Raw genomic sequence first — 14,177 nt, forward strand, 5'->3', positions numbered from 1 at the left:
ATGGCATTTTTCTCCCTGAGACGACGACCTCCAGTTTTTTAAAGGCATTTCCCTCGCCGAGAGTCGTCAAGAAGCAGACTTGCTGCGGCAGTGCCTGCCTTCTCTCAGATGATGCAGCCGGGCCGTTGGTGTGTGAAAACATTTCTCGGTCCGCAAGACTCTTTTCGCCCCGCCGCATGCCTTTTCTTTTTTTTTTCTTTTTCTTCTGAATATTCAAAGGATAGAAAGCGTCTGTAGAGCGCGCCAGAAACTCCTTCGTCTCTCTGCCCCCAGGCACCGTCCACACACACCGAGGTCACGAGGGAGGGAGAAGAGAGCGGAGAAGGTAAAGAAAAGGAGACACAGAAAGAGAGGACAGAAGGGGAAAGAGACGGAAGAAACGGAGAGAAAAAGAGGAAGGAGAGAGAGAAGAAGTGACAGAGTGGAGGGAGAAGGAAAGAGAGAGAGAAAGAGGGGAAAAGAGATAAAAGAGAAGAGAGGGAGGAGAGGCGAGAGGAAAAAGACAGAGAAGAAGAGAGGTGAAGAGAAACTAGGAAAAGCCACCGGCAGTGATGCACCCGAAGGAAGGCCTTTCTTTTAAGTCTTTTCACATGCGTTCGAAGGACTTCCACCTCAGTTTGTGGTCCAAAGACGCGATGCGAAAGAACCGAGAGACATCGAACAGAGTGTCTCGCCTTCGGCTGCATGCAAGGTCTGCGCTTCCTTTCTTCTCCTTTCTTTTCTTTCAACTCACTGTCATCGTCGCCTGGTCAACGCAACCAGCTCGCGGCCTCTCGGCTCCGTGGGGAGCGGAGCTGAGACGCGGTTGGTCTGCGGGAAAGTCGGGCGCTCTCTCGACGCATCGTTCTCTCTCTCTCCCATGGGCGTCGTCTCTCTCAGTTTCGTCTTCTCTCTCGCTTCCTTCTTCCCTCTCACTCCCCTCCTCCCTCGCTCCTTCCGCGGCCTTCTGTGACTCTGCGTCCGGCGGCGATGCTGTCTCTGCGAAAAGGCGTCCTTTTTCCTCTTGGTGTCGCGAGGCGTCAACGCAGCTTGGCGCAGAACAGCGCGCAAGACAGAGAGATCGGCTAAAGCTTCACGAGCGCGCCCAGCTGTGTTGTACATACACCTCAAGCTGGCGACGGTGGATGGAGCCCATCCGTAGGGGCGCTGTGTGCGGGGCATTTCTTCCTTCCCAGACGCGGCAGTTTCCTCGCCTCACCCACGGGTCCTTTCCCTCGTTGTGCGCCGCGTCTGCTTCCCCGCTGTCTCCTTTCGTGTCTCTCCTGTCTCCTTTTCCAGGTTCTTCTTGTGGGGTGACAGGCCGACCCGTCTCGGGTGGCGCTGCTCAGCAGCCAGAGTGTTTCAGTTCTCGATCAGGTTTCGTTTCTCCAGATTTCTTTAGACTCGCGCCTCCCTTCTCCCCCGGCGTACAACCTTCTAGGCGGCTGACACCTCAACCGACTCACTTTACTCTTCCCGCGCTCTGGCGACCTGATCCACACTCGCCTCCTTCTCTTCCCCTCTCCATCTCCACTTCTGTCTCATCTTCGTCTTTGTCTTCCTCTTCTTCCTCCCCGTCTTCTTCCTCTTCTTCTTCCTCTTCTTCTTCCTCTTCTCCGTTGCGGCGGCTGGGAGTCGGTGTGCGGCGGCGTCAAGATCGTCTGTTGAATTGGTTTAAGCAGTATCCGTATGCGCCTGAGCCTCCGGCGCCTCGCAAGCAGAAAAGCACGACAAAGATCGACATCGACCCTGCCAAGATTTCTCCGTCTCAGCTGCCTCTGCCCTCTCGGAAACTCCCTTCTTCGCTGCGGTGGCAGGCGCTCGCAGAGACTCGCGCCCCTCCGTCCGTGACGGCCGCGTCTGCACATGCGGCCGTTGAGGCAGCCCACGAGGCTGTACGTACACTCCAGATGGGTGGCATGCCGCAGCGAAGGAAGGGGAAGAACCGGAAAATGAAAAAGACTGCTCTGGCTCGCGCTGCCGTCGCAGCCGCCGTCGCTGCCCAGAAGGCCCCCGGTGTGGCGGCTTTGAAGGCCGCCGCCGAAGCTGCAGAGCTCCTCACCTCGTCCTCCACTTCTTCTCTCTCGCTCTCTGACACCAGAGACGGTGACAGAGAAGAGCCTCAGATGGCAGGAGAGAACAAGGATGCAGCGGGAGAACAAGGATGTGCTCAGAACCCACTGCTGTCGCTTGATGGCTTGGCGCCAGGCTCTGTGAGGGCGGGAGAGAACGAACAGCCGGCTTCGGGCCATGGAAAGTGGACCGAGCAGGAGAGGCGTTGCGAGGAAGAAGAACGAGCCTCTCTTCTCTCTGTTTTGTACCCCTCGCGAGACGCGGCGTACCCTCCAGATCTCGCGCTCTTTCTCGTGAAGCAGCTGAGCACAGCGAAATTCACAGAAACAGTTGAACTGCACGTACAGCTGAATCTGGGAACCGGGACGCGAGGAAAAGTCAGAAAGGGCGCAAACGTCGCAGGACGCGTAAGAGGCTTCGTCACTCTCCCCCACGGCGAACTGGGGCAACTCGCCTCTCCACGTCGAGAGCGCGAAGGCCAAGAACTCGAAGAAGAGAGAGACGCAAAGCCAGCAGAAGCAGGTGAAGATGGAGAGAAGGAAGCAGACACAGATTCAGAAACGGGAGAAGGTGAAGGCGGAGGGGAGGAAGCGTCGAAGCACGAAAGAGGAGTACAGGGAGATTTGAACCAGTCGAGAGCGGCAGAAGCTGCGGAAGGAAGCCGAGCACGCCGCGGAGAAGTCTTCGAGGAGACACCGAGGAAGAACGGGGGCCTCTTGGCAGGCGTGGTGAATGAGAAACCTGAATCTGGCATTGTGCGAGGAAACAAACGCGGCGGCATTTGGAGGAGAAAGCGAGTGATCGCTGCCTTCGTGGATAAAAAGGATGAAGCAGCTGCACTGGAGGCCGGTGAGACTCCACATGCACAAACAGCACCGCTGCAGATCCTTCTTCTCACACAGGGTGTCTCCACAACGATGAGACCGAGCAGTTGTCAGCTTTTCCAGAAGACGTCATTAACTCGCATACGTTTATAAGGGAACAAAGGCGTATAGTGAACATGGCGACATGGAACTGTGGCGGCGGGACCCAGAGTGCTGGATTTCAGTCTTGCCAACAGCCATGCTGCCTGGGAAGCTGGAGCCTTTGCGACAGGCGAGGTGCATTTGTCTCCTCCCAGGACGCGACTGTTGGTTGCGTTAACGCCGGACAACTGCACTGGACTTGCTCCAGACAGCTGAACACAGTGGTGCAGAGCGGAACGCCACCTTTCAAACGAAACGCGGGGCTCTGTGCACGATTGATTGGCGAAAGTGCTCTCCTCTTCCTAGAAAGAATTACGTAGAGCCAGCAGTGTGTGCTTGGCTTCTTTCCCGTCTGAATCATAGTTCCAGAACGCTTGTTAAGTTCCTCGTGTTGTCGGTTGACGCAATGCCGTCATATCTCGTTTTCGTCGCTTATGTAAATCTACTCGCGTTTGCCGAGTTCCTCGCATCTAGGTAGCTCGATTCTGCGTGCATCTTTCTCGCTCGACAGACCTTCGACCCGTCAAGGGGCAAGTTTCTGCTTCGACGGCACATGTGTGTGTGGTGTATGTACAGATGAGTGTAAACTGGTGTTGTCAGTCTGGTGGGTTTCTTTCGCCGCAGGTGCCGATGTAGTGGGTGCGGAACGCATTTTGGAGGAGATCCGGACAGGCAAAATTTCCTTTGAGGTTCTGATTTCGACTCCCGACATGGTCGCTCGGCTCACGCGATATGGCAAGATTCTGGGTAGGTCTGAATGCACAGTTCCTGTCTGATACGCAGCTTGTGTCGCCTCTGTCGAAAGACTGCTTTCTGTTCTGTCTAACTCACTAGATACCACAGTGCACCGGCGACAGTTAATTTCAACGAGAAAGTGAAGTTGTCGCGGAAAGCGTGAGGCCGCCCAAAAGGGGAAGGGACTGGGAAACATTCGGATGTCTCTCAGATCGTTCTACCTCGGGACGCGTCCGTCGGAGGTGTCTGTCTTGATCCACATCCACCGTACTGTCACGTTAGATGGGAAAAAGCCCTTTGTCTCAGATTCGCTTGGCTGAACATAGCGATGCCAGTGCACGCGCAGACAGCTGACGCGTCAGGAAACATGTCGGCGGTTACCAGTGTTTGAACGGCCATCTGTAAGCTCAGACATGCCACTTGGTTTCACAGTGGAAAGGCGTTTGTGCAAACTGCGTGAATGTGCGTTTCCCAGGTCCGAAAGATCTTATGCCTCAGGCGGCGTGGGGGACGCTGACGGCCGATTTCGCGGGGGCGATTCGGCTGTACAGACAGACGACGATTCCGTACAAAGCGGATCGGTTCAATATTGTCCACCTGCCCATTGGCCTGGTTTCGATGAGTAGAGAGGAACTGAGGGAAAACCTCGATGCAGCCATTGCCGCCATCAACGCGAGTCGGCCGGCCACAGCGGGTAGCAAATTTCTAAACAAAGTCCACATAAGTTCGACAATGGGACCTGGCATTTTCATCGACATGCGCCACGTGAAACTCACTGCGGCTGCCGCAGCCCGAGGGCAGAAGGGTCGCTGAAAAACGTATAGAGAACAAGCTGTCTGCAGACACTCTCAACCCAGAACTGCCGGTGCTGGATGAAATGCTTTTTGACTCAAACGTGTAAAAGCTGCAACCTGATAAGTGCATTTTCGAGGGGGCATGCGCGTGTCCACACGCGCGAGCAGACGTTTCACAGATTCACTGATGGCAAAAGGGCTTTAGAAGGATCGCCTGCTGCACCAAGACTGCGTGATCCTTGTTATTTCGGAATTCTAGTTTCTGAACGCTCCGTAGACGCCGTCAAGTGGGTTGAGACGGCCTGCTCACCGACGGCTGATGTTGCTGAAGCTGGAAGCGCAGTGGCAGAGCGACAGCAAGCGCCTTATTCTCAAAAAGGCTCGCTAAAAGAAGAAAGTTGAAATTCTACGCGGGACCGAGACACACACGAGCAGCGGGGCAGTTTTCGCAGACACGCAGCAGCGTTGTGAGGAAACGGCATTTGAAATTCCCAAGCTCATCAGACGGAGACAACAGGTGAAGCGAAGTCCGAACAATTTCTACCACCTAGGTGTCACTTTTTAGTTGTCTGAGATCCCCGTTTTCCCGCCACATTTGCGGCTTGCCAGCGTCACACCGTCGGCAAGCGTGCGCATGCGCAGCTGTTCGTCTCGTCCTCACAAAAGCCTGAGTAAGACGCGTATTTTGACGTGAAATTCTTCGTTTGTTCGGACGGAGTGCGTCCCTCGCGAGAGCGCAGAAAATGAGTGTTTCTACCAGACAATTCGTGTTCCTGATGGACTGGCACTGCTGCGGCAGTTCAGGTTATTTACTTCGGTGGTCGTACCGAAGCGGTTCGCTGTGACTTTTGACGCGCACACCACAAAACGGACAGTCAATCCATATTCTCCTGAGTGAAAACTCTCAAGAAGTCCACTGGTTCGGCTGGCTTTCTGCCTCTTCTGTCTTTTCGGTTCTCGCACCTAGTCTGCGCAACTGTAGAAACCGACGAAAAAATCGATTTCGCTCTTAGTCGAGAGGTTCCGGCAGAAATACGCGATCCTAGGACGTCCCTCCGTCCGTTCTAGTGAGCCATTCGAGGTAGAGTACAGGGCACCGCAAAAATCCGTGTGTTCTCATGGCATTTCCGAACTTGCGGGAGTCTTTAACGGCCAATGCCGGGCTCGGCTGGAAGCCTCGTCACTCCCGTCGACGACCGGGACGGAGGAAAGTTTCCAACGGAGACGAAGCCGAGAAGAATGCGTCGAGTCTTAGTTTTGAAGTTCCGCAAGAAGTCGCAGAAGAACCGACGCGTCCTTCCACTCTTGGTTCTGCTCCCCTGTCCTCATCTTCCAGAAAATGTCCGCCCACTTCAAGTGCTGCAGACAAAAAGCTCCTTTTCATTAGTGTGGGATGCTGTGGTGCAGCGTCGTGTGCCGCTGAAAGTAGTGGTGCTAGTCACACCGTGAGAGGGTATGGAGGGAAAACGATAAGACGCAGAGAGTCCGTAGCTGCGTACAATCTGTACACATGCAGACATTTCCAGATTTACCTGTAGAGCATGTCAACAGTGGTATCTCTTGACAGAGTTGCCAGCGATGGGACCATCATACTAGACTGGCGAAAGCAACAGGAAACCTTTCTCTAACACACCACCGACAAGAGAGCACTGTTTGCTGGTCACACAGTCGGATAGGAAAAACTCAGCTTTTCTGGAAGCACACCGGCTTCGAGAAACTCGGATCTGTCACTCCGAATAGAGGCAAGGCTATGAGGGTCGCGCCAAATTCCGTTGAAGGTTCTGAAGTCGAACAGGGAACTACAAATTTGTACTTCTTGAGCTCTCTCCCGGTATTCACGAGTTGCCCGGGCGGTTTTTCCCTTTTACTCCGTTTCCAACATAGTAGCTGACTGTCTTACCACGTCTCCACACATATCAGGATGCATCGGACAAACCACAGGAAATGCCACAGCGCTCCAGTCATCCTTCGTTCCAGCCGCTGTCTTCTGTCTCTCAGAGCAGTCATCCAAAGAAGCAAAGCTACAACGAAACAGAGATCTGCGGCGACAGGCTCAAGCGGAGGTTGGGTGTGTCCACCAGCGGGAAGAACTCATTTTGCCAATGTTAATCTGACACAAAACGGCAACTGTCATCGGGCAAACGGGCAGAGAAGGAATGAAGTGCAAAAACCGGTTTGAGTTGCGTCTATCCCAGAAACATCTGCCCGCAAATTAGTGGTCAGCATTCGAAGAACAAAGAACGCAACTGGTGTCGCCTGTACGGTAACCGACATGCGGAGGCAAACCACCAAAAGAATCATGAGACCGACATGTTCCTTTTGTTTAAAATCCCCAAGGGGCTGAAATATGCTAAATAGGATTCTTTGATGCAATGAGATTCCACACCGTGTTACGCCTGTTTAGTCACCAGAGTGAAGGTAGAATTTCTTCTTCCCGGCGTGTCTGTGACGACAGCTCAAACATACCGATCGCGGACGCATGTATTTGTCGCAAAGAGACCAGAAAACTGTGGTAATCGAAGGCAGCCACTCTGCATTCTGCGTCGCCACGTACGAAGCTCCACTGGCAGAAAAAGTCATACAAACAACGGGCCGTTTCTGTCTGAACGCTGTTCTCCAGGTGAGTGCCCGAAGGAAGAAACCGTTGCGTTTGTTTAGGTGTCGTTTTTTCAAAGGGAAAGGCTGGAACGTTCACGGCATATGAATGGAGACACAAGCCGCTTTCCGGTAGCACTTTGAAACACACATTTTCTGCTTCAGGCCTCTCCATCGGGGCACCTCGACGGCCAAGCTGTTTACCTCATCTTCGACCTTAGACAAGTACGTTCCCGGACTTCTCATCCCGTCTCAACCTCACAACAAGTCGTGATTATCGGGTCTCACAACTTGGTTGGGCGTGTTCCCAAGACGCAGAACCCGACTGGAAAGGAACGAGTCTCGTTTTCCGTTTAGTTGCCGACATGCCCTCGCTTCCTCTGTGGCCGTTTTGCAGACGGCAGACCCGTCCTTGATCTGTCTCATTTATTTCCTGTTTCCTACTGGCGCTCATCGCAGGCTGGAGATGTGACTGGAGCATGCGACTTCTGCGCTCTTCACCTGAACTGCTCAACTAGGTACGAACCACTCCAAAAGTGTGATGATATTGGCCGCACGAACAACTGAATGGAAGTTTTCTGTCCTGCCAGTGCTGGAGATAGCAAAGCAATGCATATATGCTTGACATAAAGATATAAATTTTTGTGTCGTGCCTTTTGGATTGGAATCATCGTTTCCGCTGGCTTGTGACGCAGTTGGGTGTGGGTGTTCGACTTTAGTGTAGATCACTGAAAATCGTCTACCAATACGCTTCTCGTGTAGCGTTTTCGGGCATCATCAATCTACTTCCGTCACGAGAGTGACACAGGCAGTGACAAGAGGTGAATCTTTTAGCGGTTTTGAATCCCGCGGCTGTGCGCCCAGCGAATGCTAGAAAGCCTATGCTACCGACACTAAAATTGGTTAAGCATTAATAGACTTATTTTACCAGCAGTCAGCTAGTTGATGAGAGACAACCCGCGAACTCAAAACCACGATGTCGTATAAACAACTGCGGCTTTCCGCTTCTGTGGGGTTTTTCACTGTGGAGAGCCACAGGAACCTGGCACCGCTGCGGATGTGTCTTGACTGGATGGCAGTTGCATCTTCACTGGCGACCTGCAGGTTTCCACCTGTGATTTGGTTCTGTGCCAAACACTCTTCAACTTGCAGGGAATATCGTGTTGAGAGTTACGGAACAGGCGGAAATCTGCGCGTCCTCCAGGTATGAGTAAAGTTGAGAACTGCTCGCCTTTCTCGCACTGCCGCCTGCCGCAGTTTTGCTGCCAGGCACCAGTAGCCAGTGCAGCGATTCAAGGAAACCGGTGCCACTTGAAAAGTCCACGTGACTTTGATTCTGTTCGACTGGCAAATACTCAGACGGTTTCGAATGTAGCGGCACTTCAGCCGCATCATCCCTTCTCTGTCCGGCTCATGTACCACGCCGATGCCATCAGGTACGATCTTTCAGGAACACAGTGTCGAGGGTTTAGTGAAAGGAATTCGTGAGTTCCTGCGAGAAGCAAACACGATTGCGAGGCACTGAAAAGGACCGAGCCCACGCCGTTTCCCCATGAGTTCCTGTTTCCGTTTTTCTCAGAATCGAGATCAATGACGTTCGAGTGACAAACAATCTCTATGTCGGACGGTGGCCGTCTTTGCCACTGGGAAGCGCCTACACTCGTGGCGTTGGCGTCGGAGTGTATGGAAGAACGCGAGCGCTTGTCTCAAAGTTTTCTATTTCTTCAGAGTGTCCAGCATTGAGAGTTCCTGGTAAGCGAGGGAAAAGTACAAAAACGCTTGCCCAAGTTGCTAAAACCCCTGTAGAGTTGGAGGACACGATTACTTGCCACATGAGTGCCGCCCGAATACGTGGCGAGCTCTAATCTGCCTAGCCGGTGTGCGGGTGCAGACCTGGACTCAAAGACGGTAATGTGTGTCTGGACAAAGCAAGAAATACGACTCAAAATTCTCTGTGTTTGTTATTCCGAGAAACTCCGCCCATGAGTTCGCGGTGCATCTCGCGCCTTCTTCCTAAAACCGCCTCTTCAGCTGCCAGTTGAGAAAAGATATGTGTCCAATGCAGATCCTTTAACTTAAGGCAGCCTACGGTGGAATGGTGACATGATGAAAAAGGCTTTGCTGGCTCTCTTCTCTACGGAAGGAGAAAACAAATTATGTTATTCTTATTTCCAGTAATACGGACAGCATATTGCTGCACCGTGTACAGCATAGAGTCGAAATGCCCTCCTGAGGGTCTATTATGAAGGCTTAATGTTCATAGAGGAGAATGTGACACAGATAGACGTGTAATAACGTAGAGCAATGTATATGTATATATGTACGTCTTTCAGGTTTCATTTGATGAAGAGAAAGGTGCACCATGAAGAACTATATATATATATATATATATTTATTTATATAACGTGCGGAGTTATTGACGAAGGGGTAGCATCGTTAAGGAAGCGACAGGCGAAACTTGTTAATGCGTTGATTCTTTTTTTGTCTGCCGCAGGGTACCATCTGGGTTGTTCAGTCGATGATCTGACCACAAAGCCGCTTATCTGCGACGATGAATCTGTCGAGGCTCCAGTTCCGTACACAGTGTAGGTCCCAGTAGGCAAGACTTTATCGCGTTTTACAGTGAATGGAGCCTAGGGGCACCCACATGCCATGCCTAAAGTAGAAGATAACTTTTGTATTGGTTTTCTGCCGCGAATTCCGTCATCTTCTATTCGAACGACGTCAGGATGGCAGCCCAGGAGATCCCAGACAGCGACGCTGAGCTTGTGGCGATGATTGAACAGGACATTCTTCGAGAGTCTCTCCGTAAGAGCGAGCCCTGAGGAGCCCCCGTTTTCGGCACTTCCTGTGTGTCTGCGTGGCTTTTAATCGTTCATGGTCTTCGTTCGTTCTGGCTTCTGGCCGACATTTGGACTCTTCCCTCGTGGTTTCAAGTGGTAATTCCACCAGAGTCCGAAGAGTTCAGTCACAGTTTTTTGAATATCTCTTATTGTCTTTGCCATGTGCCTGGGCCTGCCTTTTGAGGAAGCGAATACCTCTGTGGGTTCCAATTTTGCGCGGAAATGCCTTTCCCGCAGACGTCGCGTTCGACGACGTCGCCGGCCTTGCCACTGCGAAGAGGCTCCTGAAGGAAGCCGTGATCCTCCCTGCTCTTTTTCCCGAGCTATTCCACGGCGTTCGGCAGCCGTGGAGAGGTTTGCTGCTCTTCGGGCCTCCTGGAACAGGTACCTTTTATCAAAGCGAGACATGGCCACCGTTTAGTTACTCATGCGTCCCCTTCATAACCGCTACAAAGAATGACATTGCTTGAAACATAACTAGAAATGAACAGCGCTTCGGATCTCGTACTGCTCCTTCACGGCCTATGCAAATACTACCCTACCTTAAATCCTAACAAGAAACGAACCCCGTTTCGGTGCTCATGCTCTTCCTTCACCACCTCTACAATGACAGCCTCTACCACACGCAGTTTCGTTAACCACGCCGACGAAGCAGTCTTGCTAGGCAACTGTGAGCGCGGTATCTCTACCTGAACGGCTGCTGGGACTATTTAAGTGGTAATAGAAGATATATAAAATGACTTATGCACAACCTATCAAAATCGAACGCGCAGGGTTATTGTAAGAAGAGCCCGCGGACCTTTTGCATGCTTATTGAAAAGAAGGGAAGAAGTAGAACGTGAGAAACTGACCTGCATAACGCAGCATGATATCGGAGATGTCCACGATGTCCACGTACACTCAGGGAAAACACTTCTGGCCAAAGCCGTGGCATCTGCGACACAGTGGACGTTTTTCACTTGTTCACTGGCGACTTTGACCTCGAAGTGGCGAGGTGAATCTGAGAAGCTCATTCGCGTTCTATTCCAGGTGCGACGTTGAGGGAATTACGCACATCAACCGTGCAAGCTCGGAGAAACACGAACGAGGAAACCCCCACCTTTGGAGTCGAACCATCGAAACGAAATACAAGACCACGATGAACCAAAACAAACAGAGACATATACATATATATACATATATATTTATTTATGGAAGCGACCACCAGTCCTGAGTGTCACAGATTTGCTTGGAGGCTTACTTTTTATAGTCCGCGGTTCCGTTGTTCAAGCCTCACGTCCTTTCTTCTGGGAACCGAAAGTGTGTTTTCCAAGTCTTGTCAATGTCTTACAAAACAACTGCCTTTGCCGGGAGTTGCCGCCATCCAGGAACGGAAACCGATTAGGCAACAAGCAAAGAAACCGAGAGGCAAAAGCCAAGCTTGTGGCCTATCCTCGCGGGGGTTTCCTTTTGCGTAGATGGCCCGTGCAAGAGGTCCGTCCATTCTTTTTTTCGACGAAATCGACGCGTTGTTGACCAAACGAGGGACGGCGTCGGAACACGAAGCCTCGCGGCGCACGAAAAGCGAGTTACTCATACAATTGGACGGCCTTGCTGCTGGGGGCATGCACTCAAAGAAAAAAGAAGGAAATGGAAAAAACGAAGGCGGACTCTTCTCCAGTCACGTTATGGTCCTTGCCACGTCAAATACTCCGTGGTGCGTTTTCTCTGTCGAGGCAAGCGCTTCCAATGAAGTTTCTGTTCAATCTCTGGCAAGCAGTCATCGCAACTAGGCCCAGAAAAAAGGCTCTTCCCTACCAGCAGAGGATGAACGATAACCGTTCTAAACTACTGTACAAAACGCATACAGGACTGCCGCTCTAAAATTCACTTATTCACATAAAAATAGGAACGACGACGCAGACATAATCGACCAACAGAGATATACATATATATATATATGTATTACACATTCACCAATTTATGTGCACACGATTGTAACACTTGTAGAGGACAGACCTGCACACGTGCGTGAAAGCATAGACAACCGACAGCATTCAGGAGGAACATTACTTGCTTATGTGGACGGAAAACTTGGTTCGAATGCTGTTTTTGGTGTGTACTTTCCCTTCCGTTCAGGGACATTGACGAAGCATTTCGGCGCCGTTTAGAAAAACGAATTTACATTCCGCTGCCCGACATGCATGCACGGGAGGAAGTGCTGAGAATTCACCTCGAAGGTATTTCGGTGAGTTTCTATTTCAGGGCCCGTCTGTGGAGTTTGTGGAATAGGATTGAAGTGCTGCAGAGGAGAGTTAGGCACACTTCTAAAAAAACCAAGGGCAGCCCATCGTTCCCCTGTTCGTCTGCTGTTATGATTAGCCTCTTTGCTTCGGCTGGCAGCGACACTCAGTCTACAAACGGCGGCGAGGACAGAACAGCCTCTGTTTTGGCTCAGACGGTTCCGGAATGTGTGTGCGTTGACAACCACCGAAACTCTGATGCATTTGAGAGCGGCAAATGTCCTGATCAAAGAATCTTACGCTCACACTGACAAGAATGCAACCGTGTTCCTGGGCGCCTGCGGTGACCTTTTGCTTCTCTGCAGCTCGCAGATGACGTTGATTTTTTGCAGATCGCGAACCGAACCGAACAATTTTCTGGAGCAGATCTGCAGCACCTTTGCCGCGAGGCATGCATGAATCCTCTCCGCCGTGTGTTTGCTGATCTTCCTTTGGACGAAATCAAAGCCAAGCGCGAAGCCGGCGCGTTCGGCGAGGTACAGTTTGTACACTGATTCTTCGGAGTTGCTTCTCAAAATAATAACTGACTTGTTGACACGCACATACACGCTGCCGCTACAACTACATTTGTTCAGTAGTGAACATAGACGTATATTACATGCACGAAGTTGGATTTGATTGAATCTGCATCTCGACCTCTCAGAACCGTTTAGCCGGGAAGTTAGCGTCTCACACAAACGACCGAGTCTCAGCGGAGATGCATACAGGTGGACGCATAGATATTTCTTGTACGGTTACTACTTCCTTGAATCGTCAAAAAGCCAGATTGTTTCTGAATCCGGAACAGAAACCTCACGTTAGTAACACAGAGCCTAGCGGTAGTCGGCCAGAGCAGATCGCGTTCGTTGTCCGTTAGTTGTCGCACAGAGAGGGACGCTTCACACCCATAACGGCTTTTGAACGCAGCCACTGAATTCGACTTTGAACTAACCTGATGCATGTATGCACGTGGATCCCTGCCCCGTTTTCCCCGGGCGTGAACCGCTCTAGTTCTAGGCAAAGACGAGATAGAATGAAGCTTGTGAGCGTTTTGTGGGGAGTGTACACTGCGACGGTTGGACTCCTGGCTTTCTTGTCGAAGGTCTGTGTGCACCGCATCCAAGTTGTAGTATGTCGGCAGAGCAGAGAAAAGACGGTAAGTGTTGTAGAGAAAAACCATCTGCACGCCGCGTTTTCGATGGAATTCCTTTCCACGCCACATGTGAACGTAACTGCATGTTGAGGATGAGGCAAACCTCTCCTGAAAGTGGTGACGAAGCCGGAAGAACAAAAGCGCGGCACTGTCTCGGATTTTTCTGACAGGAGCAAACGCGGGTTTCCATGGCGGATTTCGAGCAAGCCCTCGAAAAGGCAAACCCAGCAACGCACGCCGCAGAAATCGCAAAATTTGAGAAATGGAACGCCGAGTTCGGCAGTCGATGAAGATACCAGAAAGACAAGAACAGAGGGAAAGGCTCCAAAAATCCGACTCCAGCTGAGATTCGGTGGTTTTCCTTGTCCCCTAACTTTTACGGGCACTGTCGTCTCACGTCGACTCTGCTTTCCTGACGTCACTTTATTTGCACCTCTGTGAACGTAGAAATATGCGTGACTAAATACGCCTCTCTCTCTACATATACATATATATATATATAGAACATATCTTCATATATCTTTGTATGCTGATATTGCTTTTATGCCGATGCAAGGTGACGTAGGTAGACTGCCCCTGTAGCGCTCTCTCCTCTGTTTTTTTGAGCATTTGCAAGAGCAGAGAAAACTCCGCGGGCTGAAGGGATCACCTGCCTAGACCCAGTTCCCGAAAACGAAAACTTGTAGGAGCTCTTCCCCAGCTGATCAAAAGCTCGAGGGCAGATGTGTCTCCCGGGGGGGGACACCCTCTCTCTCTATTGGAATTTCTGGTAATCGAAA

The 14,177-nt window shown here is 51.4% G+C and overlaps 2 protein-coding genes across 2 annotated transcripts; both read left to right on the plus strand.

The window, feature by feature from the left end:
• The first annotated feature begins 239 nt into the window (after positions 1-239).
• Positions 240-5,437, plus strand: TGME49_244580 (L1P family of ribosomal protein). Its single transcript, XM_002366906.2, has 3 exons — positions 240-2,901; positions 3,642-3,764; positions 4,228-5,437. Exons 1-3 carry the CDS (start codon positions 552-554, stop codon positions 4,563-4,565), a joined length of 2,811 nt encoding a protein of 936 aa, XP_002366947.2. The 5' UTR covers positions 240-551; the 3' UTR covers positions 4,566-5,437.
• Positions 5,438-7,025: 1,588 nt separating this feature from the next.
• Positions 7,026-13,688, plus strand: TGME49_244590 (katanin-like family protein; the record flags this gene model as incomplete). Its single annotated transcript, XM_018780723.1, has 14 exons — positions 7,026-7,166; positions 7,307-7,366; positions 7,601-7,659; positions 8,294-8,345; positions 8,501-8,577; positions 8,721-8,893; positions 9,636-9,726; positions 9,870-9,949; positions 10,222-10,368; positions 10,889-11,013; positions 11,442-11,680; positions 12,103-12,211; positions 12,572-12,742; positions 13,569-13,688. The coding sequence occupies 14 exons, from the start codon at positions 7,026-7,028 to the stop codon at positions 13,686-13,688; spliced, it is 1,644 nt and encodes a 547-aa protein (XP_018637559.1).
• Positions 13,689-14,177: the final 489 nt, after the last annotated feature.

This window comes from Toxoplasma gondii, chromosome VI (genome assembly GCF_000006565.2).
Source record: "Toxoplasma gondii ME49 chromosome VI, whole genome shotgun sequence".
Lineage (NCBI taxonomy): Eukaryota > Apicomplexa > Conoidasida > Eucoccidiorida > Sarcocystidae > Toxoplasma > Toxoplasma gondii.

Coding starts and splice junctions, on each gene's coding strand:
- TGME49_244580 (XM_002366906.2), top strand. CDS start 552: ATGCACCCGAAGGAAGGCCTTTCTTTTAAGTCTTTTCACATGCGTTCG. Junction 2,902..3,641: donor AGCAGCTGCACTGGAGGCCG/GTGAGACTCCAC, acceptor CTTTCGCCGCAG/GTGCCGATGTAGTGGGTGCG. Junction 3,765..4,227: donor GCGATATGGCAAGATTCTGG/GTAGGTCTGAAT, acceptor TGCGTTTCCCAG/GTCCGAAAGATCTTATGCCT.